The following is a 24,844-nucleotide window of genomic DNA, read 5'->3' on the forward strand; positions in this document are numbered from 1 at the left end:
TTATTGTGTTGAGTGGGCATGAACACTCACTTTCATGCTAAGTGGGAGGATCAAGCTCCTTAAACGAAGAAACACCAGCCAAATATGTGGCCAAGGTGCCAACTACACCTTTTATACTAAACCTTGATGCTCCAAGGTTTAGTGTAAAGGTAAGCCCAAAAATTGTTATTACACAACCATAGCTGTGTAGCCTAACAAGAATGATGCCATGGACTAGTATGCCCATCTATCAACCCAACAACTTCTTTGAGCTTTTATTCACACCAATCCCCAAAAAGCCATAACCAAAATGAAGAAGCATCATGGTAAAGGAAGAAGGCAATCAACTAAGTGTGTACTATGATATTAAAAAATTGGGTTTGTAAAAATGATTCACTTACAAGTGGCTTGGCCCATACATAGTGATAGGGAGCTATATGCTAACAGGTACAAAGTAAAGCATCGGTAACAAGAAACTCAAACCACAACCCCTATCATCCAACTCAACCCATACTTTACACTTCAGGTAACTCTAGGTTGCGGCAATAAATCCTCATTAGTGAGAGAACATAAATGATGCAGCCGTTAAGCCGAAGAACCTCTAGATGCAATGTTCAACCCAACCATAAGCCACACATTGACAAATAAGGGCCAATCAACAAATAAAAATTCACACACAAACTTTCAATGTTTTGTTTTTTTGGGGGGGGGGGGGGTTGTGACATTCATGTGACATAGGCCAACAACCATTAGCCACATGGATGACCAATAATTTTGCTTCAATATCTTGGAACGTAACAAGGCTTTGGTGTAAAAGTATAAATACAAGCAATTAGGAGATAATGCTGGTTCCACATCATTGTCTCTATTCTTGCACTCAACAATATTAATTGATACTACCTTTTAAAAGGAGTTTTGAGTTCCATTTCCATATGTGCAGTAATATCAAAGTTCCTGTACCCCTTGGCTATAGGCTAAGGCAGGCCAAAATTTTCAATTAACAAATGCAATGGCTAGCCAATAATCGATAATAGCAACAACTCGCCAAGTGCAAGGCTGTTGGAGAGGACTCTGTTCTGTTGTCAGGGTTCTCCATCTCTGCTGTGCCGTAGTGAAGAGGGACAATCGATAGGCAAGCCCTAGCGATGTCGAAACGCAAATTTGGGTTTGAAGGATTCGGGATCAACAAGCAGGCCACTTACAATTTCGAGCCCGCGCAGGCCCCTCGCCGCCTCTCCGTGCCTTCCCCTCGCCGCTCTGCGCACGACAATTACGAAGATCACGACGTTGACAACATCGAGTACGATGATGACGGTGACGGTGAGCATGGACACAGAGGATCAAGCAAGGGTTTTACCCCAAGTGGAAAAGTGGAGGAGGAAGAAATCGACCCCCTTGATGCTTTCATGGAAGGTATACAGGAAGAAATGAAGAAGGCTCCTACCGAATCCAAGCCTAAGCCCAGAATCGTGGACCTTGAAGATGAAGAAGACGATCCCATGGAAAGCTTCTTGAAGGCACGGCGAGATGCCGGCTTGTCACTTGCAGCTGAGGCCCTTCATGCTGGCTATGATTCCGATGAGGAGGTGTATGCCGCTGCCAAGGCTGTGGATGCAGGACTTGTGGAGTATGATTCTGATGATAACATGGTTATCACAGCTGACAGGCGGAAAATTGAGCCCCTTCCACCTTTGGATCACAGTGACATTGAATACGAACCTTTCAATAAAGATTTTTACGATGAGAAATCCTTCATTTCAGGTACTCTGTTCAGCACCGTTTGTGTTTATGAAAATGTCTAGTGCAAATTCTAATAAGCATCAGTCAATCAAATGCTACTGGTGGCATGAGTAATCTTTTCTATTTGCAGGCATGAGCCAGGATGAAGTTTCAGCATATCGTCAGCTACTAGCTATTAGAGTTTCTGGGATTGATGTGCCTCGGCCTATTCGGCAGTTTGAGGATTTGGGATTTGACTCGGTGCTTATGGGCGCAATTGCTAAGCAGGGATACGAAAAGCCTACACCTATTCAGTGCCAGTCGTTGCCAGTTGCACTTAATGGCCGTGATATCATTGGCATTGCAAAGACAGGTTCAGGAAAGACTGCAGCATTTGTTTTGCCCATGCTTGTTCACATTTTGGATCAGGATGAGCTTGATAAAGGGCAAGGTCCCATAGGGGTTGTCTGTGCACCCACAAGGGAATTGGCTCAGCAAATCTATACAGAAACAAAAAAGTTTGCTAAGGTTCATGGTATTCGGGTGTCAGGTGTCTATGGAGGAATGTCTAAGTTTGAACAGTTCAAAGAGCTGAAAGCTGGATGCGAGATAGTCATAGCTACTCCTGGACGGCTGATTGACATGATTAAAATGAAAGCTTTGACAATGCTTAAAACAACATATCTTGTCTTAGATGAGGCAGACAGGATGTTTGATTTGGGGTTTGAGCCTCAAATCCGGTCAATTGTAGGACAAATTAGGCCCGATCGTCAAACACTTCTTTTCTCAGCTACAATGCCTAGGAGAGTAGAACGTTTGGCCAGGGAGGTTTTATCAGATCCAGTTAGAATAACAGTAGGAGAGGTTGGTAGTGCCAATGAAGACATTACCCAACTTGTTACAGTGTTACCATCAGACAATGATAAGCTGCCTTGGCTTCTCAACAAACTCCCTGATTTGGTTGATGATGGTGATGTTCTGGTATTTGCATCAACAAAGATCAAAGTAGAAGAGATCGAAGCTCGCCTAAATGACAGGGGATTTAAGGTTGCTGCTTTACATGGTGACAAGGATCAAGCATCCCGGATGGAGGTCCTCCAGAAGTTTAAATCTGGTGTGTACCATGTTTTGGTAGCAACGGATGTTGCAGCTAGGGGGTTAGACATAAAATCAATCAAATCAGTGGTCAATTATGATAGTGCCAAGGATATGGACAGCCATGTACATCGAATTGGACGAACAGGAAGAGCCGGTGATAAAGACGGAGTGGCTCATACCCTTGTCACTTTAAAGGAGGCTCGATTTGCTGGAGAGCTTGTAACCAGTCTCATAACAGCCGGTCAATCTGTGCCACCGGAGCTGATGGATTTGGCTATGAAGGTGAATTTTAGTTCATGTTCACTTCTTGCAAAAGCTTATGTAATAATCAAGCAATCGAAGTTTGCATTTGCATCGTAAAATGCTTCATTCCATTGCAATTTCACTCTCCCTTTGAGTGCAAGTAAGAAGTCAGTGCTACTTAACTTGGTTGTTCAATGTTGTAAAATTGGTTTGGAGCTTTCACCTTTTTCTTCCATTGTTCTGCTTTTTGGTTTTTCTATAGACGCATTTATATGGATTCTATTAGCACAACTAAAATTTTCTGACAACAAAGAGACAGATTGTGTGTCTTGGCACTGTTTAAGTCTTGGTCACCCCCCATACTTCAGAGTTTCCAACTTGCATGCAATGAGAGTAGTGTGTTGCTAGAAACAAATTGATTCCTTATTTTCACATTTATAGTCTGGCCTAGCAAAGACTTGTGCAGTGTACTTGTAGACCAAGTGTTTAATATATATTCATCCAAAGTTTTGATTCAGCTATGGATGTTAAAATCAGGAACTTTCTTCTTTAACACATAGCGGCAGAAGGCATCAGCTCAAGTGATTAGAGTTTGTGTTTCCTATTTTGTATTAAGGCATCTCAAGTTTAGAACAAAAAGGACTGGGTTTTAGTCACTCAGAACTGTGGACAAATGGCTGGGTCTTGCGGGGAGGAACATAGTGTGTATGGCAAATACAGAGACAAGGAACTTAGAAACTCAGAAAATGACTAAAATGATGAATCATCTACAATGATGATACAATGGAGAGCCTCCTGACTGACCAGGTGGCAGCAACTGTAAAGGGAGCAAAACACAGTCCTTTGAGCAGAGAAATCTATGATGAATATGGAAGCTGCTCTGGATGAAGATGCTGGCAGTGTAAACAGTTGCAGCAGTCAAGCTGAGTGAGGATCAATGATGCCATCATCACTCCCTAGAGGCAGCTGGAGAATGAAGATCTGCTGGGCGGCCTGCTATAACTGCAAAACACAGTGCAGATGATGGAGATGACAGGCTGTAGGATGTCGATAGCAGATAGGCAGCCTGTGGAGCAGTAAAATGCATCAAGGATGAAGCTGCCTGCTGATGGAGACCTCCAGAAGGTAAGACACAGGTATGTGAATGGAGATGACGGCAAGCAGATGATGCTGGACAGCTGGGCGGACTGTATGATCCAAAATGCAGCTGTAGAAGTGGGCTGAATCAGGTCTCTTATGTGGGCAGAGGTTATTGGTAGCTCTTAAACTGTCGATGATGAAGATGATGCGCTAGGAGTCCTCTGAATCTGATCGTGTACTGATGAGACCTCATGGATAGGATGGGTAGCACCTTGAAGATCCTCCATGAACAGGCAATGTCCTCTAGAAGGGTGTGGCAGCAGTGTGAGGATGATGGAGGAGGAATAATTTGATTTGTATGAGGAATGAGTGGGTGAGAGGATGAATGCCAACAACATGCCCTTTTATAGGAGATTTTTGTGCATTTGTCCTACCGAAGCCTTTTTGGGGCTGCTAATGAAGAGCTAGACTAGATAGTAATGCACTATATTGAAGGGGAATTGACGTCAATGAATTTAAATGATGATAAGTCCTAATGAACCTTGTCTTTGGGAAAGAGTTGCCTATGTTGTAGCAAGGATTGGTGGGATTGACATCTTGTTTGGATATTCTAGGGATTGGTTGGAAGCCTTGAAAATGTCCATTCCTTGTGCTTATGTATTGCCTGTGAATGTATTTCTCTATTGTGATTAGATGTTGTGCTTAGCCTCTCAACCCACAATTCTAGATGAAGGATATTGGCTTGAATACAAATGATAACTATGCTTTCTATCTAGAGCTCATTCTACTGTGGCTTGTCTCGACTTTGTGAGAGTGCATAACGGAAGAACATGAACATGGAGAGAGAAGGGAAGACAGAGACTGATATGATTTAAAAAAAAGGAGAAATCTGCACTGATCTGAAATGAAATGCTGAATACAATGTGGATTGATCAGTCCTTGCATGCAGCCCAAAGTGTCAGTGAGGGCATTGGGTCATGCTGATGGAGGAGGAATGCATGAGCTGACGGAGAGCATGCTGAACCTGCAAAACTGAATGCTGCCAAGTATTGTTTTCTTTTAGGGGGTTGGGGGGGGGGGAGGTCATCTTAAATGGGGGAGGCAGACCCAAACTGGTCGACCTATGTAAATATTACTGACTACTGCCAAATATGGCTGATTTAACTAAAAATGGGCTGACTGCAGTTACAGTGCAGCCATCTGTGCCAAGTAGATCGCTAGTCCACATTTGTGTGAACACAATCCTAACAATATAAAAACAGAAATTCACTTACCGGATAAGTGGCAGCAAGTGTTAAAACTGGAATGCACACTAATGAAAGGGTTGGAAACAATTAGATCTCCATCTTTGCTAGACTCTGACAGTGCTCACAACTAGGAGATGACTATCATGAACTAAGACACGCTAACAACCCCTTACCTACGGGAGTGCCTGAAGACCCAATTGTTGAGCTGAAGTAAGCATTACATGCTGAAATTGCCTCTTAAATAGCCTAAAAAATGCTTAATTAATGAAAACCCATAATGGTGTGTGGTTTGAGAGTTTTAAAACGAAGCGTAGTATGAGGTCCCAAAACTTTCTATAAATAGGTAGGCTACCCTCCATTTAGTTTGATCTCGTTTTGGAGGTTTCAGGTGATCTAGCTTCACTGCCCACACCCCGTTCGTAGAGGACATCTCAGCTGAGGCTGCTGACATTGTCTCCATTCATCCGGCACCTGTTTCTTGTCTCCATCGCACAATCTACATTGTTTTTGCCGCGTTTATTGCATCTTCTGCATAATCTGCAATCGGCAACCTGCTCTATTACTACGTTTGTGATATGTGGTGGCTATTGTATGGACTACTATATCATCATACTTGCGTTTTATTGCCGTCAATTTGCTACATCATCATACTTGCACCATTAGCGTGCGATGTCATCATCAACCTATTGCGTTTGTAGTTTTCTCTCTCCTCTTCCTATCCGACATTGATCCGGCATCACCCTTGGTGCATTTGTTGTTGTCAAGCATCTTGGAGGTTGCCTTGCTGCGTTTCAGGATTGTTAGGAGTATGACACACTCTCCCACTCATTACGTCTACCTCTTGGTCCTCTAGACACGAGAGTTTGAGGTATAATTTTCATTCCTTGCACGATTTGTTTGCTATATGAGGATTGTATATTTGATATTCATTCATTCATTCAGATCTTCATTGTGTTCATTGTCTTTGAGTTACCCTATCCCTAACTGTGTTATTTTGACTTTATGCTTTGTTGTACGCTTTTATTTATGTTTCTGTGTTAGGGTATTTCTTCACACCAACAACCTCGTATGATGAAGCATAGAAGCTTGAGACAAAGGCTTTGTGAAGAGATCCATTGCATTATCCTCTGTGGGATAGTAGACCATTGCTAGCTTGGAATCCGCGATTTGCTCTTGAACATAATGTTATTGAACTTGTATGTGTTTCAGGCAGGCATGAAATGTTAGAGATGTGGTCATCCCCAAGATGGGGGCACAAGCAAGTATAGGGAAGTTTAGGTAGTTGCATTACATTTTGGAGTAGATCGGGTAGCAGTTTATGTAGTCATCAGCAATTTGGGCACGATTCCAGGCAGGACACGCAGGTTGGACTGGGCGAATAGGATGTGCCATGTAATAGGTAGCTAATTGCTGCATTAATATTTTTATTTCATTAGTTTGATCCAGTTGGCCAAGAGTGGCTGACTTGATGTACTTTCATGCATTTTCACAGCCTATTTATGGCTGGTTTGCTTGGGGGTCACACTTTAGTTTCTTGTAGGTGAGAGAGCTCTAGCTAGTGATCCTCCAACCGCTAGTCATATATATCTAGCTTTGGTATTCAGCATTCATACTTTGTAGTATTTGGTGTTCCTCTCTCTCTTCCCTCCCCGTGTTCACTCCTTTCTTTCAGTATGGTCATACACTTCTGCATTCGCTGCGTTTTGACGTAGCATTGAAGGGATGATTGATCGTGAGCAGATATGAAGAGAAGGTTTCAATGCAACATTAAGGTTGCGTTTTCAGCATTCGAGGGCAAGCGAGAAGGTTGTGCATAGACACAAAGCTGAAGCAAGTGAAGATGTGTAGGAAAGGAAGGGAGTTTACTGTTTTTGTGCAGGTTTTGCTATCAAAGAAGGAGAAAATGCTGCGGTTTAGGCCTTTCATAGCAGGTTTTGATTTTTAATTGCCTCCCTCCCGTGGTTAAGGCATGTTAAGCAGGAGTGGAGGAAGCCCTAGTAAGCAGCCTTTTTAGAGTCAGAGAGGGCTACCCTTTGTTTTGCTGAGGCTACTCAGGAGCCATATTGTGAGAAGTTGACATGGAATTCTAGGTAATTATGGACGGTAAGGTCCCGATGTTATTGAGTCTCCCATGGGATCAAAAGTTAGTTAGGGAGAACTACCGCATTTGGTGGGTGATGATGCTTGCCAACTTGGAGTCTTATGATTTGACAGAGATTGTGATGGAGGCCATTGACCATCCATTTGCCGAGGATCTTTCCAAACTTTCTTCTTTGGAGAAAGCAAAGTTGGTCAAGGTACCTTTCTTATTTCTTTCATGTACTTCAACCATGATAGTCCATAGTGAGTATCTTACTAGTGCTTGGGAGGTATGGCTCAAACTAGATTAACTCCATAACAAGATGATTGTAATGAAGAGGATTTCTTTGGAGATGTGGTTGTGGACTTTGAATCCAAGCAAGTCTGCTTCCATGCAGGAGCATGTGAACAAGCTTTGACAGCTATAGATGCAAGTTTAGAATGCAAGCAAGATGATCACCTCCGAGGACATGGCGATTGCTTTGCTGTTGTAGTTGCCCCCAAGATTGAGGTTCTTTATGTTCCATGCTTAGGGCTATCATCTTCTTTTGGTGAGCAAGATTTGTGAACTTGGCCATATGGTTGAGTTTGACATGGATTTCTTTTGGATTCTTGATGGAAAAATGAGATAGGTTCTTTGCCAGGGGCATGAGGAGAATGGTTTCTACAAGATATAGAGTTATTTAGCTCTTACTTTTGTTCCTCTTCCTTCTCAATCTCAGTCCGAGTTGTGGCATGCTTAGTATGGCCACCTCAACTACGAGTATCTTAGAAAGGCAGCTCATGATCAACTTGAGCGTGGATTGCCATTTATTGGGATGTGTCACAAGGACTTGAAATTTTATTGCTTTGCTTAGCATTTGATTAAAAGTTAATCAAATGTGCTAATGTGACTTGCACATGTGAGGTGCAAATCAATTATTTCACAGTGTGGGACCTAGGACCCCCAAATATTAGTTGGTGTCAAAGGCAAAAGTTGTAATAAGTTATGCTTGATAGGTACTAGGTGGTACCCGGTGTTAAGATTTGGGCCTAGACCAATTTATTGGCCATTAATATGAGAGGTGACATCAGAGACTAGGTATTAATTAACAGCTCAAGGATACTTGAAAGACAAATTGGCCTAGCCAATTTAATTATTGATTGGTGGAATTAATTTTTTGAGCACTAGAATAATTATTAAATTATTTTTTAGAATTAATATTTTGAAAGTTAATTCAGCAAGTTGAATAATGTTGGAAAATGGGATCAGAAGGTTGCCACTTGGCAAAACGTGCCCATGCAAGTGAGAAAAACGTTTTTAGGGGCTGGTGGAAATCTATTCTAGCCATTGTGAGAGAGAATGAGGCTCTGAGAGAGCAAGGAGAGGGTATTGATGTGATTTGCGGCCACTAGGGATTAGCCCTATAGTATGTATATGACAGTAGCCCAAGGTCCTGATGTAGATGACAGTATACAGGAGAGGGCAATAGTCTTTTTGGTGATCCTAAGATGCAATTGACAACATCCATGGTTATTTGAGTAGGGCAGGCTGGCAGCAGTAGCTTTTCAACATTTTATCTCAGTATTTTCCAGTAGTTTGGGTCATCAAAGGAAGAGATTTCAGTCAATCTCAGCTGTAAACTCTAACTTACAATAGAAATTAGGGTTTTGAGAATGGCCTCGAGGTGCATGCTCAGAATCAAGGGCCTAGGACTTGAATTTCAATAGTTGAAATCGAAGAATTTCAAGGAGATTCAAGAGGCTAGCTAGCCAATATGAGATTTAGGGCTGAATTTGTTTTTCAAGGAGCAGGGTGAAGGCCAATCCTCAAGCAAATTAAGGGGTAAATTGGTTTGAAGGCTTGCCGGTTAGTTTTGACAGCAAGAGGCACTTGGATTAGCGGAGGAGGTTAGAGGATCTCATTTGTACTCCTTCCATTTGCAATATAAGATAAATAAATATTGTAAGGAGTCTCACAATAGGGTGTCCAATGTCCTAGATTAAGTGGTAACATTTGCATTTTCAATTTATGTGAATTTATGCTTGCTGTAATTAATGCTTAATTAGGATATTTACCACCCTATGCGAGAAGGAAGGTTGGTTGGATGGCTCCATTGCCGGGATACCATCAATTCCCTCGAATTGATGGACTTCAGGCACGTGATTGAAGGTGAGAAGCTTTGCTCTAGTGTTGAAATTATATTCAACTGAGCATTATATCAAGAATGTCTTCAGATAATGAGATGGGATCAAGCAAGGATGATGCCTCTCAATGTGAAAGTTCATAAGTGTTGGAAAATTTACAAAGTATTGGGGAAAATGCAATGCTTGATCTTGGACAAGACATGGAGCATGGGCATCAAGTTGAAAATGAAGGAATTGGACAAGAGGTGGGTCCTTCTAGGTCTCTTGAAGCTGATGATCAGCAAGAGGAGAGGAAATTGATGACCAGTGTAAAAATCAATTGAGGATAACAACTGAAAAGTTTACGCAATTGGTAAATGATTCTCAATTTGTGCACTTTTTGAACCCCTTAAAGGAGGGTAGCAAAGGCAAGAAGGGGAAATTGTCTTCAAGAGCTTTGGGACAGCAAGATGCACCAAAGGAAGAGCCAATACAATAGCATGATATTTCAAACGTGGGTAGTGAGCATAAGCAAATGATGCCAATGGGGCAATTGATGCATATGCAAGGCCAACTTGGAATTGTCAATCCAATGTTTTTTGGATAGTAGGGCATGCATGCAATTATGGGGCAGCCAGGTTACTGTGGTGGCGGCGGCACTAGTTTCTATGCTATGCAACAACCAATGCGTGGTGTATAAGGCCCAATGTATCCGAGTATGGCTGGTAATATGCATAATCCCATGTAGAGCAATGTTGGCATGATATTGGGGCACAAAGTGGTAAGTTTGGCAATGCATATATGTAGCTAAGTGTGTTTGGGGCTCATGGTATTAATGCTGGTTATGCAAATGCTATGTATAGTGTTGGTCATGCGAAAGAATGTTGCTAGTAATGCATGTAGTATATGGAAAAATGTATGTTGGTATGGCTGGTAGGATGCAAATTCCCATGCACAGTCACATTGCAATGATCCAAAGTATGCAAACACGAATGTTTCTTTATGAATTTGGTGCTCCTAGCATGTCAGGTACATATGAGGGGCTAGTCAACTGGATGTAATGTTGCATATTAGTCAAGTTGGAATTGCAACAATGTCAAAGTATAAAGCATCACACTGCATAAGGAGAAGAAAGGCCTACAACCTAGTGGGGGACAATTAAAGCTAGAGATAAAGTTTTCATATGTTTCTTGACGAAGCTTCGATACTGTTTCACCAATAGATGCAAAGTGGATGGAAGAGGATGATTTGGCAAACCATTCTCAGTTGTTGCAACTTTACCAAGATGCCTTTTAGTTAGAGCTATCCATAAGCAAAATATAATAGGTAAGTTAGGCAAGGCGAATATGAGATATCTATGGGTTATAAATTATTGGATACAAGCTAAAAATCTCATATATGCGTTAATTAGTTTGGCCTCAATCAGGTTTAGTAGAGCAAGGATCTGGAGTATTATTTGATACTCAAGGGGTATGTATCACTTCCACTCTGCCAATTGTTGTGGACAGCTCTTGTATGTAGTGGATCTCGGATGTATTTAACACGTCAAAGGTATTGTGCTGACAATATGTTTGCCATAAGGTCACTACTCTGTGCATTAGTAATTGTGAGATGCATGTAGATTCCTTAAGAAAAAAAGCTGGCGATCACCCGCAGGGCCCAAAGGCATGGGCTACACGTCCAAACGCAAATTGCAGAGCTCACAGAAGTAGAGCCACCAGAGCATAGGGGCAAAGGCCGACTAAAGTCACAGGCAAAGTTTTGAAAGGGGGCAACAAGCCGCAGCTCCTTAGCGGGAGGTTTTTACAACAAGGATGCCGCCCCTCCACTCTTTTGGTGCTTGCTCCATCGAAACACTCCTTGGAGATCCAAGGGAGGGTGAGGTGAGGCGTATGGTCCCCGCATCCGTCTTGTCCGCGAGGAGTGTCTCGTGAGCAAATGCCATGTACCCCCCGCCGAACGGTTAGGCTCAAGCGACTTGTGGTGATCCTTGCGAGGACATCGCGTCGTGGCGGTCAACATGTGCCCACTAGGCGGTGAGGAGCGAAGTGCGGTGCCTTGAACACGTGTCTTGTTTTTGGCGAGATCGTGTTCGAGCTCCATGGTTCTCAATGCTAACGGCGATTCTCGTCGTGAATATTGTGGGCATATCAAGGGCAAGATATACCGATGGAGGTCACACTCGCCTATGGTTACACTTGTCTCCCTAAGACGCGTACCGCATCTCCAATGATGCACGAACTGGGTCCTCAAGTGTGGGACAACATCCAAGCGACCCAACTCCCAGTTCCACTAGCACAAGCACAATATACCACACGGTAAAGTAGACACACACCCAGGTAATGCACATTCTTTTCTTTTCAGGTAATTACAAATGCTACAACCCATCTACTTCAGAGGCCCTATCATCCATGCAATACATTCTCGGCCCCCACCATCTCAAGTGGTTAATCAACCTCTCCCTAAAACCAATCCCCACGAGACCCCATCCTCATCGGCTCACACAACCGCTCTTTTTAATCACCGAATTTTCATCAACTCAAAACCGCAAGTTTCTTGGAACTTGCACCCGTCTAGGAGGGGGGTAATCTTATACGACATGTCACCATGCAACCGAAACAAGTAGAGGCAGACCAAGGCAGCCCCAGTCAAAAAGTGAATGAAGAAGCTCATTTGGAATAGCATAGGAGAAGGCAAACTCGGAAAAAAAGAGGGAGCTCCACCTACTTTGGCGAGGTTCTCTCAAGGACGAGGAGACCCTGTCAAGGATGAAGGATGCTCTCTCAAGGATGGCGGCAAGCACCAACGATTCTAGTAAGGTGCTCAGCAAGGTTGGAGATAAGTATCGAATATTCTAGCAAGGCTTTGTCAAGGATGAATGAGAGCCCTTGAGGGCTCTCGAAAGGAAAGTGCGAGGCGCAATGTAATTCATTTTATTTGCATGCCAAATGGACATCGGTGAAGGGATAAGGCAACTTGAAGGGAATAGGGAAAAGCCATGTTAAGATCGCATCATAGCAATCACAGAGGGTAAGAGGATGGATCTGTCTAACACCATCGTCAATTTCGAAGATAGATCCGCCGTCCACCGGCCATTCTCCAAGGGGGGATCTTTCTAACATCATCGTTAATTTCAAGGATAGATCTACCCATCCGCCTCTCTCCAAGTAGGGATCTATCCAACACAATCTTCAATGTCAAGGACAGATCCACTCATCGTCACCCTTAGCGAGGGACCGGGCCCAACATCATCTTCAATTTCAAGGGCCGATCCATTCGACACCATCCCTCGCAAGGGCTTGTATACAAACTCAAAAAAGCCAACTAGCTACACTTATCCCACCTTCCAACTACTATCCATCAGTGTCATGGGAGTGGCACTAGGTTAGGAGGAGGGTAATGTTAACCTCAGCACAAGAAGAAAGTGGAAAAAGTGGAAAAGCGCAAGTCGGGACCTAAAAGAGGTGGCCTAGAAGGAAATCGAACACAACGGAAGAAGCAAGAAGGGAAACGGCCGAAAGTGCAAGGGCAGCCTCAAAAGCTATGTCAAAGGTAGAAGCGCATTCTTAAATGCAAGGCACCCTTAAAACTTATTGTAAAAGAGCGCCAGGCTCCCTTTTGTGCAAATTGCAAAGGTAGACGAGTGGTAGAAAGAAAGCTAGGAAGATAGGAGAATAATCGGAAAAAAGGCCTAGGCCATGGCCTGCCATGTAAAAAAGGGGATAAGGGGATGACCGCCCACATACATCTCATAGTGGCTAGTACACTAAGTAGTGACCTCATGGCAAACATAGTGTCAACACAGTACCTTGGATGCATGGTGAATACATCCGAGATCCACTATATACGAGAGCTGTCCATAATTGGAGGAGTGGAAGTGCTGTCTTCCCCTTGAGCATTAGGCAATACTCCGGACCCCTGCTCTACTGAACTTGACAAAGCTCGAACTTAAGTCGACTCTAATTGAAAGGCATTTAGGTGAAGCTGCATTAATTGAGGATAGTTTGCCAAGTCATGCCTTCTATCCAATTGGTATCCATTGGTGAATAATTTTGAGATTTCACCAAGTATCTCTTGAAAACTTTACCTTTGACCTTTCTTTCCTTATGTGCCAAAATCAGCTCGGGTACCAAAATCTCATCTTGCTTCTCAACCTCAACAGACATATCCTCTGGCACATCACTATGAGAAGGCCTTAACAAGTTGACATGAAAGGCATTGTATATCTGCCAATTTGGATGTAGTTTCAGCCGATATGCCACGTTGCTAATCTTCTCCAACACCTGGAAGGGCCCATAGTATCTCATACTCAACTTGGATGTAGTCCTTGTCTTCCTTTCATCTTATTCAGCCTCACCTTTTTCAAAACGCAACAGTACATAATTGCTCTTTGCAAATCGCAAAGCTTGTTTGTGGTGATCAGCTACTCTTTTTTACTTTTCTTGCAATCTCTGAAGTGCAGACTTTATCCTTATATAGGCTGCATCCAAGTTTTCCACATAACAGTCAGCCTCCTCAAAGATCTTACCCTTAGTTTGCAAGATAGGTGATACCTTCTTGCCACTCTCTACCACCGCAAATGGAGCTTTGCCCATGGAATTATGCATTGTGTTGTTGTAACCAAGCTCAATCAAGGGCAAATACTTCTCCCATTGTGTCTTGTGGTCTGAAGCATAGCACCTCAAAAGGTCTAACATTATGGAATTTGCTTCCTCAGGCTGACTATCTATTTGTGGATGGAAGGATGATGAGAATTTCAGCGTGGTACCTATCTCTCAAACAACCCCATCCAAAATAAACTAGTCATCCGAGAGTCTTGATCACTAACGATCAACTGTGGCATACCATGATACTTAAAGATGTGCTGCAAAAACAATCGTGCCATATGAAGTTATACGGGTGTGAACACACCCTTATTTGTACTTGGACATATAAATACATTTTATTCTTTGTGTATTGTGACAAATCTGGTACACTCATCTTGGGATTTACTCTCACACACACTCAACATTGCTGCTCCACTCCTGACTCGCACTTCCATTGCGCACTCATCCCTTCAAATTGGTATTAGAACTGCGGCTAAAGTGTGCGTGCTTTCCGAAGTCTGTGCGGGTCAAAATCAACTTGTTCACGTGAAGAAACATCAGCTCAGGCATGTGTGTGTGCTAGACAGATAGGCGACAAGTCAGAAACCCTATATCTGTGCAGGCGACAATTCCCAGGTTGCAGGCGATTGTTCCCAGGTCAGCGTGGACCATGCAACGACTCATAGCAGTTGGAGGCAGTTAGTTTTGATACCCGGCAGCCAATGGGACCCAGGTGGCAGCTTATGACAATGCCCGATAGTTAGTGAAACCCAAGCGGCAGTTCGTGACAGTGCCCGACAGTCAGGCGACAGTTCGTTTGACTTTTTTTTGTGTGGCTTGGCACACTTACACAGGCTCTGGTTCACGCGTGGCAGCACAGCTAATAAATTTTCAGAAATTTCATGGCTAAAATTTGGGGCTTTTCCCAGATTTGATGCTGTTAATCCATAACAGTGACATTTGACCCAGAAATTGAAAACATAATACACATTGGCTCTGAAAAATTTGGGGCTTTTCATGTATTAGTGAAATTTTACTCAACTGAGCTAAATTTATTCACATTGGTGCACATTTGAACCCAAGAAATTGGGACTTTTGCAAAATTTTGTGAAATTTTGCTAAATTTGCTCGTTTTATGCCCTTGGAAACATTTATTAATGCAATTGGGGCAGAATGGTTAGTGAAATTTTGGGGCTTTTGTTGAAATTTGTGAATTATGGGAAAATTGATGTGTGTAATGCTTTTTGTGGACATTGCTGAAGCAATCTTGGTGATGTAAACAGTGAAATTTTAGTTTTTTATGTTTGTGAGACTTTGGAGAAATTGTAGAGAATTCTTCGGTATTTTTTGTGTATTAGAAGTTGATTTGAGCAAATATGTATGCAATATACATCAGGTAGCTCCTATTGAGTTGTTAAGTTGCTGAATATTCATGGTGCAGCAGTCTCAGAGATCATTTGCAAATCTAGGATTGTTGAAGATGTATTTTTGGTGACATTGCTGAAGTGGGAGTCACTTGGCAGTGATGTATGCATGTTATGTATGCTGAAATTTCAGTTATATTGCTGAAAGTCATTTCCTCTATTGCTGTACTTGTATTTGGGCACTGTCTGTAATATGATGACACTAAATCTTGCTCTTATTTCCTGAAATTTTGGGCTGAAATTAACTAAAAATTCAGCCTGTTATTTTCTGTCATAAATTACAGCATTAGAAGTTAGCACTTTTGTTGACAAATGGCCACTAATGCTTCTAGTAGCAGTGATATTAAATCCCTTCTTGAAATCAAAAGGTTTGATGGCATTGGCTTTGATCTATGGAAGGATAGGATGCAAGGTGTTTTGTTTCTCAAAGATTGTGATGATACTCTCTTGGAAACTAAGGCTGCAGCTGTGATAGATGAGGACTAGGCTAGACTCAACAAGAAGGCCATTGCATATATTAAAATGGTTGAATCTGATGATGTACTTATAGACATTAAGCGTCTTGATGCAGCTTATGTTGTATGGAAAAAGTTAATGGATACTTATGAAAATACAACTCCAGTAAATCAAGTGCATCTCATGCGCAAGCTTGCGAATATGGAGTTGGATGAGTCTAAGCCAGTATCTGAGCATTTGAGTACTTTCACAGGAATTTTGAGTCAGTTGCAAGACTTTGGTTTGCAGCCCTTCAATGATAAACTTGTTGAGTTTGACTTATGTCTACGCTCGCAGAGGAGTGTCAGCGATCTTCAGTAGGACAGTTAGGCACTTTTTACTCTCCGTACGAGAGATTTTTTCCCCTAGATTTATTCCCTTTATTTTATGTGCCTATCTTACACAGTTTTGGGCACTTATTGTGTTTTACATACTTCAAGTGTGAACATCGTCTTACAACCCTAAGGTTTAAGGGTTGTACTTTGTACTTGCACCTTACACTTCAGATTATTGCATTGGGTGTTATACTCTCACACTCTACATTGTCTACTTCATTCTCAGCTGAGCTTCGATCTCTTCCTATTCTCACAGTTGGTATCAGAGCAGTACTCTGCTTAGCTCAACTTCTTGGCCATCGCTAAGCTTACACTTCAGATTATTGCATTGGGTGTCATACTCTCACACTCTACATTGTCTACTTCATTCTCAGCCGAGCTTTGATCTCTTCCTATTCTCACAATTGGTATCACAACAGTACTCTGCTTAGCGGAACTTCTTAGCCATCGCTAGTGAGCCGCTAGCTCGCAGCTCCAAAAGTCTTGGTATTGGCATTCAGCTAGATGTGTCACCAGCCAGTCTCCTCTGCCAGGCAGTACGAGATCTGCCCCTTGTCCACTTCCAATAGGAGTTGCCCTGCTCCCGCCTAGTCAGCCTGCGCCTCGACCAGCCCTTGCACTCGCTTGCCCTTTCCACCTTAGATTTGCGCTTGCATGTGACAAGGTGCCGTCTATGACTTGTTTGCCTGCGTCTCGCCTACGACTTGTTTGCTTGCCACCAGCGCAATCGTGCTCTCCTCCTGGTACACATCTGCTCGCCAGTCGCCACTTGGCTTAGCCCATCAGCCAACTCCCTAGTGCGCCACTTGCATAGGCCGCCATCCCGCCTCCAGCTCAACTTCCACTTGCGTCGGCCAGAGTCTAGCAACTCATGATTAGAGATACAAGATTTTTTTAATTTTTCAATTGAAATTCACTTTTGGGAAAGGGGCTTTTTGCTTGAGCAGGCAATCTTAAATTCAGCACGTGTCTGGGATACGACTACAATAGAGATTTCTTGCATTTGGGCTAGATGTTTTAGGGCTTTTGCAGTTATCTCACTGGTTGACACATGCATATCTGTGATGGTTTGAAATAGATTGATTTTGAGCATTTTGGGACAAGAAATTTTAGGGCTTTTGCATCTATGGTGTTGCTGAGTATTTATTGCACCTTGAACTGCGTGCATTTCAGACAGTTTTGACAGAGTGTGCTTCAATTTGCTAGTTACAGCAAGGTACTTGCTATAATTTCTGGAAATTCTGAGATTTCCAGGTTGGTCTAGCTTGGAACATTGCTCTTTTGCTCTCTGATCAGCATTGTTTATCATGGCAAATGAAGGAGGTGATGTATTTACTTACGTAACCGAGGAGGATAGGTTGGATGGTAACAACCATTCACTCTGGTTCTTCACGATGAAGAATGTGCTGATTACGAAGAATCTTTGGGATTATGTCAGCGGTGAAGAAGTTAGGCTTGGAGTTGTGGCTCCTACTATTTCTCTTTGAGGAGGATGTGGACAACGGGCAGCTCAGCCTATTCAGCTTGCTCTAACTTAGCTACTTTCCCAGAGATTAGCAGTACAAAAGGGATGGGATACAGGGGATGCATAGGCTTTGTCGCTGATTACATTGGCAGTTCAACGGTCTATTATCCCTCACATTCGGTTTGCGACTTCTTCATGAGAAGCCTGGCTGACCTTGGAGCAGATGTTTGCTGGAAAGAATGAGACCCACATCTCTTTCTTGAAGAAAGAGCTTGAGACAATGAGATGAATGAGGGTGATTCTATGTAGGATCACCTAAATAAGATTCAGGACTTACGTGAGCAACTTATGAATGTCGAGGAGTATTACTCAGATGCACAGATGATATCTACTACCTTGAATTCATTGCCGCTCTCGCACTTGGCCTTTCATACGGCTTTGAACCTCATCATGAGGATTGCTTCACAGCCACTTACTTTTCTTTAGCTAGTCAGTTTGCTCTTAGAGGAAAGGCAAACATGAAAGAATAGAGGTGTGGATGTTATAGCCTCTGAGTAGGCTTTTATGGCATGACGAAAGGGCAAGGGCAGCCAAGCAAAGAATGCTTTGTAGAGCTCAGGGACTTCAGGCACTTCACAGGGCAGTAGGAAACAAGGGGGCATGCAAGCCAAGAAGGGCAAGTGCCACTATTGTAAGAAGCCAAGCCACTACATCATTGATTGTAGAAAGTGCATAGCCAAGGAGAAAAAGGTGTCAGGGATGTCAGTTTTTGATGCACCTTCCAGTGCTACTGAGCCAATGTTCTTTGTTGCAGACAAGGACTATTGTTTTTATACATGCAGTTATGACTCTTTTTGGGCCGTTAGAGCATTTAGCTCTATTGAGGATGCAGATACATGGTTTTTTGACAGTGGTGCATCTAGGCATATCATATCTTGCAGAGATTTGTTTGCTTTTGTTATTGTAGCTCCAGTTGGCAAGTCTGTACAGTGTGCCAACAATGTATCATACCCTGTTAGAGGTATTGGGGAGATTGTGCTGACAGCCATTGATTGCTCTATTCTTCGCTTATAGGATGCCTTGTTTGTGCGAAGTATAAAGAAAAATTTGCTATCTATTTTTTCTTTGGCACATTGTGGTTTGCAAGTCACCTTTGATGATGACATATGCATGGTAAGATATAAGAAACACATGACTTTGGTTCTAACTGGCACTCTATGTCATGGGTTATATGAGTTGGATGCTCTTTCAGTTGATCTATTGGCCTATTTAGCATCCACTCTTACTCTTGCTATGTTATAGGCGGAGTTATGGCATGCTCGCATGGGGCATGTAAACTATGGTAGCTTGATGCTTTTGGAGCGTATATAGATGCTTGATGGTTTACCTCTCTTGGAGAGACCTCCTGAGCACTTATGCGAGGGATGCATTTTGGGGAAAATGCATCGGTTTTGATTTCCCTGTGATGTTACTTTTAGAGCCACTGCTAGGTTACATATTGTGCACTCAGATGTATGTGGCCCTATGCAGACAAAGTCATTGGGTGGCTGTTACTATTTCGTCACTTTTATTGATGACTTTACTTGCTTTTGTTGGGTCTACTCTTTAGTGAAAAAGTCAGGAGTGTATGATGCATTTTTGGCTTTTCTAGCACTTAATGAAAACCAATCTGGCTGCAAGGTGAAGACTCTCCGTTCGGACCGAGGAGGGGAATACATGTCCTCTATGCTGGATTCTTTTTTGAAGCAGAAGGGCATTGTTCATTAGTACACTACTGCTTATACTCCATAGTAGAACGGGGTTGCAGAGAGGAAGAATCGGTCACTCATGGAGATGGCTGGATGTATGCTGAAAGCAAAGAGCTTGCCACACAGTTTTTGGATGGAAGTAGTTATGTGTGCTTGCCATGTCTTGAATAGATGCCCCACCCAAGCATTAAAGAATATCATGGGCATTTTCGTACTTTTAGGTGTCTTGTATATGCACACATTCCCAAGGTACTCAGGAAGAAGTTGGATAACAAGGCTGTCAAATGCATTTTTGTGGGATACAATAGCGAGAGCAAAGGGGTACAGATTATATGATCCCGTCTCTAAAAAGGTATTTGCTAGTAGGGATGTGGTTTTCGATGAAAAATCAGAATTATCCCTTGATGGTTTTGACACATATCAGGCCGCTAGTGATGTATTTGAAGGGCTACTGCTCATTTCATTTGGTGATACAATTGAATTTTCAGCAAATGAACTTAATGTTTAGCCAGTTGCTCCATTGTGTAATGCAGAAAATCAGCCCATGGCTGATCTGAATATTCAGCAAGGCGCTGAATCTGAAATTCAGCAAGAGCTTGTACAAAGTCAAGAGGCTAGATAAGTGCCTAGGTGGTATTTACAGACTATGAATGATAGTCATTTAGATGCTCCTATTGCTGGTCGTACTAGAAGGCAAGCTCGTATGCATGATGGTGAACATACCATGGAGTTTGTTATGGCATCACATACAGTTGATGATGAGGAGCTTGAATGTTTTGAGGATGCACAACATAGTGTGCATTGGATGGAGTTTGTTATGGCAGCACATACAGTTGATGATGAGGAGCTTGAATATTTTGAGGATGCACAACATAGTGTGCATTGGATGGCAGTAGTGCAAGCTGAGTTTGATTCCATCATAAAGAATCAAACATGGGATTTATTGCCTTTGCCTATTGGGAAGAAAGCCATCGGAACAAAATGGGTCTATAAGCTAGAAAGGAATGCAGATGGATCCATTGACAAATATAAAGCCAGGCTTGTGGCCAAGGGCTGTGCACAAAAGAAAGGCATTGACCATGAGGAGACATTTGCTCCTACCTCTCGCATGACTACCATTAGTTCTATGGTTGCTTTGGCTACCCATTATGGATGGATTGTGCATCAGCTAGATATAAAGACTGCATTTTTACATGGGGAATTTCAAGAAGAAGTGTATGTACGGTAGCCCATTGGTTTTGCAGTTGTGGGATTCGAACACTTCGTTTGTAAGCTGAAAAAGGTTTAATATGGCTTGAAATAAGCTCCTTGGCAGTATTCAAACAAAATTTACAGCAAACTTTTGAGATGTCAGATTTGGTGCCTTTGCACTATTACTTGGGCATTCAGTTCATTTGTGATACTAGAGGCATTGGATTGTCACAGTCCAGATACATTGGTAAACTTTTTGAGAGGTTTGGCTTACAGGATTGCAAGCCAGTCTGTACACCAATGGAACTTGGATTGAAGTTGTCATTGCATGATGAGAGTGACTTGTTTGATATCCACACATATGCTCTAGCAGTTGGATGCCTTATCTACCTATGCAACACTAGACCAGACATACAATTTGCAATTTTAGTCCTAAGCAGATATATGCATTAGCCACGCATGCCACATTGACAAGCTGTCAGGTATGTTTTCCATTACTTGTAGGGTACTAGGACTCTTGGATTGCTTTATGCCAAGGGGAGACCACCACATCTACATGCTTACAGTGAATTTGATTGGGCTGGTGATTACGATTTTTGTCACTTCACTAGTGACAATTCTTGGCTTACCAACAAACAATCCACTGTTGCCACATCGTCATGTGAAGCTGAATACAAGGCAACTTTCACTACCATAGTTGAATGTGTATGGCTTAGATGCGTGCTAGCTGATGTGGATGTATTTGTCACAAAGCCTACTCCTTTGTTCATTGTCAGTTAGAGTGCCATTGCAGTGGCACAGAACCCAGTGTTTCATGCACGCACGAAGCACATTGAGATTCATTATCACTTTGTCAAAGAGAGGCTACATGTCGGAGATATCGGTCTTGTCTACTGTCCTACCACCAGTAATGTGGTAGACATCTTCACCAAAGCGTTTCCTTGTGACAAATTTGAAGCATTGCACCATGCTTTAAATTTGATCTCCTTTGGTGGATGACCCTTGTATTTTGATCACTCTTCACTCTAGGGGGGTTTGTTGGATTTGACTCACGTCTACACTCACAAAGGAGTGTCAGTGATCTTTAGTAGAACACTTGGTCACTTTTTACTCTTTGTGCGAGAGGTTTTTTTCCCCAGATTTTTTTCCTTTATTTGATGTGCTTATGTTACACAGTTTTGGACACTTATCGTGTTTCACACACTTCGGGTGTGAACACCCTCTTACAACCCTAAGGTTTAAGGGTTGTACTTTGTACTTGCACCTTACACTTTAGATTATTATCAATGGCTAGCTAGTCCTTCACTTGAATTTAGCTGAAATTTACCTTTAGCCTTGAAAAATTCAAGTCTTGGAGCTTTCAATTTTGGGCATGCTTCTCGAGGCTGCTTCTAAACCTTAATTTGTGCTGTAAATTAGGGTTCACAGGAGATAAATTTGCAATTTCTCAGCCTCCAAGGCTCCAAATATTGAGATTTTCAGAGCAGGGCTGTGAAATTGCTGGGAGATGAGAGAGAAAGATGTAGAGAGAGAAAATTCAGAGTTTTGTCGCGAAGAATGATTGAAAATCAATCAAATGCAGCTGCTGCCCTGCCACAACAGCGCCAAATGCCGTCGCCTAAAGCTGAGACATCTAGATCAGTTGTCACCTTGTACTTGGATGCAATCGCCCAGCTGTGGAGGGTCCGAATCTGCAATCACCTCCTCAAAACTCACTCGTGGCTGGTAGCAATGGCTGAAAATAGACTTGCCATGTCTGCTCACAGCTATCCCACATTTGCTACAGCAAGAATGATCTTGTTTTTCCTCTTCATCAGCCTTTTACCAGCCTGTATGGGCAAGTTTGCCAAGTGACAGCCTTCCCAAATGGTTTTTCCAACATTATCCATTATTAAATATTAATGTTCAGCCTTTAATTACTGAAAATTAATTTAATAATTATTGCGATGACCATAAAAATAAATTGGCTAGGTATCTTTCACTTCCGGGTCTCTTTGTGCCATCTTCGACCATTAGATCAGCATTAGGTACCATTAAACGCCACATCTCTAGTGTCACCAACTGACACTTATGGCCAAATGAATGGCCTAGGCCAACAATTGACACCAGATACCACCAAGTACCTATGCAACATAACTCATAGCAACTTTTGCCTTTGACATCCCGTGATTTTCTCGGGTCCTGGACTCGTAAATTTACTCTAATCCCAGATGCATCTCACATGTGCAACATTTACTTAATCATGTGATTAAAAATTAATCCACATGCTAAGTGAGGTTTCAAAAATACATGTCCTCATGACACTAGCTAAGAATGCTATGTTCCATGTGCATACCAAACACATAGATGTTTAGGACCACTTAGACGACAGGTCTTGGAAGATGGTCTTGTCACATTGACTAAGATCAAAACCCAAGATAACCTTGTATATGTTCTTACTAAGAGTCTTGCAAAGATTCAGCATGAGCATTGTGTCCAATTGGTGGGAGTTGGTTAGCTTAAAGGTATCACTTTGGGCCTTTAAGTGGGAGGTTGTTGGGTGTAAAGTCCCTTCGTTTCTATGTAAAGTTATACGGGTGTGAATACACCCTTATTTGTATTCTAACATATAAATACATTTTATTCTTTGTGTACCGTAACAAATCTGGTACACTAATCTTGGGATTCACTCTCTCTCACACTTAACACTGCTGCTCCACTCTTGACTCGTATTTCCATTGCGCACTCATCCCTTCACAAAGCAAGCCAATAAAATAAAGGGTGTACTGTCTTGACCGTGGCATCAATGCCTCTGTCTCTTGCATATAGAGGAGCATGACTTTGAGTGATAACTCTGAGCGTGAATTGCTTTGTGACACACAGTCGTCCATGCATCATCAGAAATCCATCTCTTAGCACATATTGCTATTTCATGGCATCTGACTTAGTGTGATAAACTATGCTGACGGTTGATATTTGTGGCTTACGTGACAATGCACTAGCCACAACATTCTTTTTACCATCAATGTGTATAATCTGAAAATGAAACATAGAGAGAAAATTTGTCCATCTCATATGTCAAAAGATGACATGCCAACGAGACAGTAGGCTTTGTGGGGAGGAACACGGAGTGAACTCGGCAAACATGGAGAGGAGAAGTGAAGAGAGAAGAAACTTTGATGAATGGAATGATGAAGTTCTGAATCATGGAGTGAATGTGATACAAGGGAATAAGGGTGCGATAGCACAAGGAAGATGATGAAGACAACCATGAACCACGAACCGCAATGTCCTCCTGAAGGGATGTGAGGGTAGTGGAGAGTTTGGAGAGAAGAGGTGGCAGACTGAATGAATCAGCCGTGGTGAATGAATGAGAGAGTGGTCTATAAACAAGGACAGTCAGTCTAGGATGGCGTTCTCAATACCCCCTTCCAGGCCCAAAAAGGGGAACAAGAGAAGAGTGAGGTGGAGATGCAATGCTACATGTTGAAGAATGCTCATGCAACAGGTGCCACTTGGACAGTGTCCCTCGTGGGGAAATTGTTTACTTGCCGAAGTGCCCTATTACAAAGATGATGAAAACATGCAATGCATAGGAGGAATGTTGGACTTTGTGTGGTGCCGAGAACTATAAGGATATGCCCGTACTTGATCTCGGGAGGTGGCTCCATGCTGACCAAGTGATGAAGAAGATCCACCCTGTAATTTGAGAATACCACCTGAAAGGAGACCTCTGAAGATAATCAAGAGACAGGATGAGCTGTAGAACCCAAAACTTAACCTCGGGAGAGAAGCCACTAGCTTCGTGACTCCATGCTAGAAGGAATCCGAAGGCCTAGTCACCAAGTCGTGTTGAAGATCCAAGGGCCCTGATCTAGGTGGATCCTCTAGATCCTGGGTATTAGTAGAAGAGTTGATTGGTCGAAGATAGCCACTCCAAGAAAGTAGAGGATGGGTGAAAAACTTCATGTGGAGTAGGTTCCCCCTTTGAGGTAGGAGGTGGAGGGGCCCTCGTTGAAGTTGAAGAAGAAGTAGATGCCCTCTTTGAGGGCAAAGGAATAACATCCCCC

General features: G+C 42.6%; 1 protein-coding gene across 4 annotated transcripts in view; it reads left to right on the forward strand.

Annotated features, from left to right (window-relative positions):
- Positions 1–964: 964 nt before the first annotated feature.
- The window catches only part of LOC148035067 (P-loop containing nucleoside triphosphate hydrolases superfamily protein), a 60,359-nt gene continuing 36,479 nt past the window's right edge, over positions 965–24,844 (forward strand). For all 4 annotated transcript variants that reach the window (XM_087679980.1, XM_087679979.1, XM_087679981.1 and 1 more), the window contains exons 1-2: positions 965–1,740; positions 1,850–3,078. In XM_087679980.1, the coding sequence (XP_087536106.1) occupies positions 1,125–1,740; positions 1,850–3,078 (1,845 nt within the window). In that variant the 5' untranslated portion in view covers positions 965–1,124. The remainder of the gene's footprint in view (positions 1,741–1,849; positions 3,079–24,844) is intronic.

The sequence above is a fragment of the Lygodium microphyllum genome, chromosome 6 (genome assembly GCF_053477565.2).
Source record: "Lygodium microphyllum isolate KBCC chromosome 6, Lygodium_microphyllum_v1.1.10, whole genome shotgun sequence".
NCBI lineage: Eukaryota > Viridiplantae > Streptophyta > Polypodiopsida > Schizaeales > Lygodiaceae > Lygodium > Lygodium microphyllum.